Here is a 3,018-nt window from a genome sequence, read left to right as displayed (position 1 = left end):
ACCCACAGGGTAACGTGGCTAATAGATCCCAATCCAACATCCAGATACTAGATTTTAAACAGAATCCGAGCAGGCTGCTGTAATTTCCATTATGGATTATCCTCTCCACCTATGTGTGTGAGAGCGTGCACAGGGATACGCTGGATATTTTAAATCCAACACAGAATCGCAGGTTTATACGTCACTGTGCTCATGTAATGGAGGCCATTTTACATGTTGCTTTTAGGTAATGTCAGAGTAGTTGGCTACTTAATCAACCAGACTCTGTGTCACATTAATAATGCCCCTAGAGAAGTAAACAAATACGTTTTCCACTCTCATTAGGACTATATCCGCACTGATAGAGCGGGCGGAAGCTGCTGGGTAATGACGTGTGCACCGCAAGGTAATAAATTAGACACAACCTAGAATTAACAAACCGCAATATTTCATGGACAGCTTATTACAACTGAAGGGTGAATGCACATCCCGGTTTGAACAGGGAAGATGTGATGGGCGGTGGGTATAACAGATGAGTAATCACAATAAACATAAATGCCCTCTGAAGCTGAAGAAACTATAAATAAAGCACACAAATAAAAGGTGTTTTTTGTGGTTGTCAGAGACGTCGGATACATAGAGAGGGAAGCGATTTTTAAAATCTCTGGGAACGAGGATGAAACGTCTGAGGTCGCATCCCACCCATTTGTCAGGTCGGCGCGCAGTCGTTAAAGATTTTCAGTTTTATTAGAGGCTTATTACTGGAGGAAGAGGATTATGAACTGAATCCTTTGTAATTGGGTCCACTGGGAGATAGCAAACAAAAAGCTTCAGAAGGAGCAACAGTGGAGATGATTGGACTTTGAGTTAAGACGGAGGAAGAAAACATGTTTACATGATGGGGGGGAGGAGTCTGCATCTCACATGTTGCATATCTGTCCTTCTTATTAAAGAGTACATCATGCTCATCGTTGATTGTTTTTTGTAACTGGAGAAAAGTCAGTCCTCCTACCTTCGTGGACACCGTTGTCTTCATCACCTGTCTGCCATGAATGCCTCCACCTCCTCCCTGTGTGCCGTGTCCGATTACCTGAACATTTGCGCCTCCTCTAAAGTCCTGCTCCTGGTCCCGGGCTTCTGCTTGAACATCTTCATCCTGGCGTCGCTGTTGTCCTATCTTTGCAGCCAGCAACGCAAGATCAGGGCCAACGTGATGGTGTTCATCCTCGGGAGCACCGGCTGCAACCTCATCAACCTGAGCCTGTGGCCCATGACCATCCACTGGAAGCAGCACGGCCGCTGGCTGCTCGGCGGTCGCGCGTGTGACGTCATGGTGAGCGCCAAACATCTGACCAGCTCCGCTTCCTTCCACTACGTCTCCTTCATCACCTTCTCCATTTACCTGACAGTGGTGGGTGGCTGCAGGCACCTGGTGAACAGCAGGGTCTTCCTGGCCCTGCAGCTCCTGTTCCCGCTCCTTCCCGTGGGGCTGAAGGAGCTGACCCTGTGGCTCCTGGGCAGCCACGTGGACCACCTGGATCCCGTCAACCTCACCTGCTTCTCCTTCATCAACGATGAAATCATGAGGGTCATCATGCTGGTGAAGACTGTCGTGTTCCTGCCGTTGAGCCTGTATTTTTACACCCACATTCTGCACACCATCGTCCAGAGCGCCAAGATGATGCACAGAAGCCAGAGAGCCAACGTGCACCTGGCCAAGGTGTTCAGCCTGATATCTCTCATCACCTTCACAGCACATGTACCTGGTAAGTAAATGCTACTTCAGAGGTTTCGTTTTTTGACTTATAGGGCGGGTTCACATTTTAAGGTCTGCCTCATAGTAGATTCAGTGTTTTTTGTTTACATTGTATTAGCATTTCAAAAGCATAAAGACATTTTTGGGGGAAAATTACCTTGGACTCATGACTGCAATGTGAGACAGTTGAGATTTTGTTTTATGAAATTTTACTACTTATAGTTACTCATTATACTACTTACAAAGTCTACCTGTAATACTACAAAGGTGAGTTATACTCGCAGGCATTTGTTCTAATTAGGAATGTCTCATTCAAAACATTAAAATTGATGACAAAAGTACATATTCATGATTTTAAATACATACAGTTCTACCTCATTTTGCTCACTAGGTAAAGCTAAATTGAACTAAAACACATTACTTGACCTTTACATGTTTATCTTCTTGCTTCATTGATATACATATACAATTGTTTTAAAAGACTATCAAAAAATGTGAGTTTGAGGCATTGCAAATAAATTGAATTGCAGTAATCCCCAACCATTCTTATGCCGTATGTGCTCTAGGTGCTGTGTTTGCCCTGATGGCCCACCTCTCTGTGTGCCAGGAGATGGTCAGAGATTTTCTGCTGGACCTGCCTTTACTCTCCAGCCCCATAATCCTGCTCTGTATGAACAAGGAGCTGAGGAACCAGTGTCTCCGACTGCTGCAGCGCCGCCCCACCAGCCGCGATACGGGCAAAAAATCCCTCAGCAAGACGGAGCAGCACAAGAACGTCACTACCATAGAAGTCGACATGAATCAAGCCTGATTCAGTCATGGTTTCTACGGTTACAAAGGCAAACTTTTCATGTAATGCTTCGACAACAACAACAACAAAAATGTATTTTATTGTTCCCTGTTAATTTGCTTTCCAATTTGTATAAGTAGAAAAGACAAACCAAGAGCAAATAAATATATCAAAGAGAACGTAAACACAAGGTTTTGTTTTGTCACATTTTTCATGCAATTACATGCATGTGTGTGTGTTTGACTGTGAATTCACCTCATTTCAAGTCTCAGTGAGACCAGTGTTGCAGCCCACATGTCTGGAATCAATATGTCTGAGCTTTATTCATTCATGATTTACACCCATTGGCTTTTGTGGTCATACAGCTGCAACTCCTCCCCGACCAGTGGAGACGCAGTGGCATCTAGTGGTCGTATGTTAGACTGCATTTAATTCAACACTGGAGGTTTTGGATCATAAATACTGTATGGTCCAATCTCATTCTCCACACTTA

General features: G+C 44.4%; 1 protein-coding gene across 1 annotated transcript; it reads left to right on the top strand.

Moving 5' to 3' along the window:
- Window positions 1–1,027: 1,027 nt before the first annotated feature.
- Window positions 1,028–2,546, top strand: LOC311013748 (uncharacterized protein; the record flags this gene model as incomplete). Its single annotated transcript, XM_084009924.1, has 2 exons — window positions 1,028–1,745; window positions 2,302–2,546. 2 exons carry the CDS (start codon window positions 1,028–1,030, stop codon window positions 2,544–2,546), a joined length of 963 nt encoding a protein of 320 aa, XP_083866050.1.
- Window positions 2,547–3,018: the final 472 nt, after the last annotated feature.

The sequence above is a fragment of the Eutrigla gurnardus genome, assembly GCF_963514095.1.
Source record: "Eutrigla gurnardus genome assembly, chromosome: 5".
In the NCBI taxonomy this organism is placed as follows: domain Eukaryota; kingdom Metazoa; phylum Chordata; class Actinopteri; order Perciformes; family Triglidae; genus Eutrigla; species Eutrigla gurnardus.
Note: the sequence above shows the minus strand (reverse complement) of the source record. Positions and strands in the feature narration are given on the sequence as shown.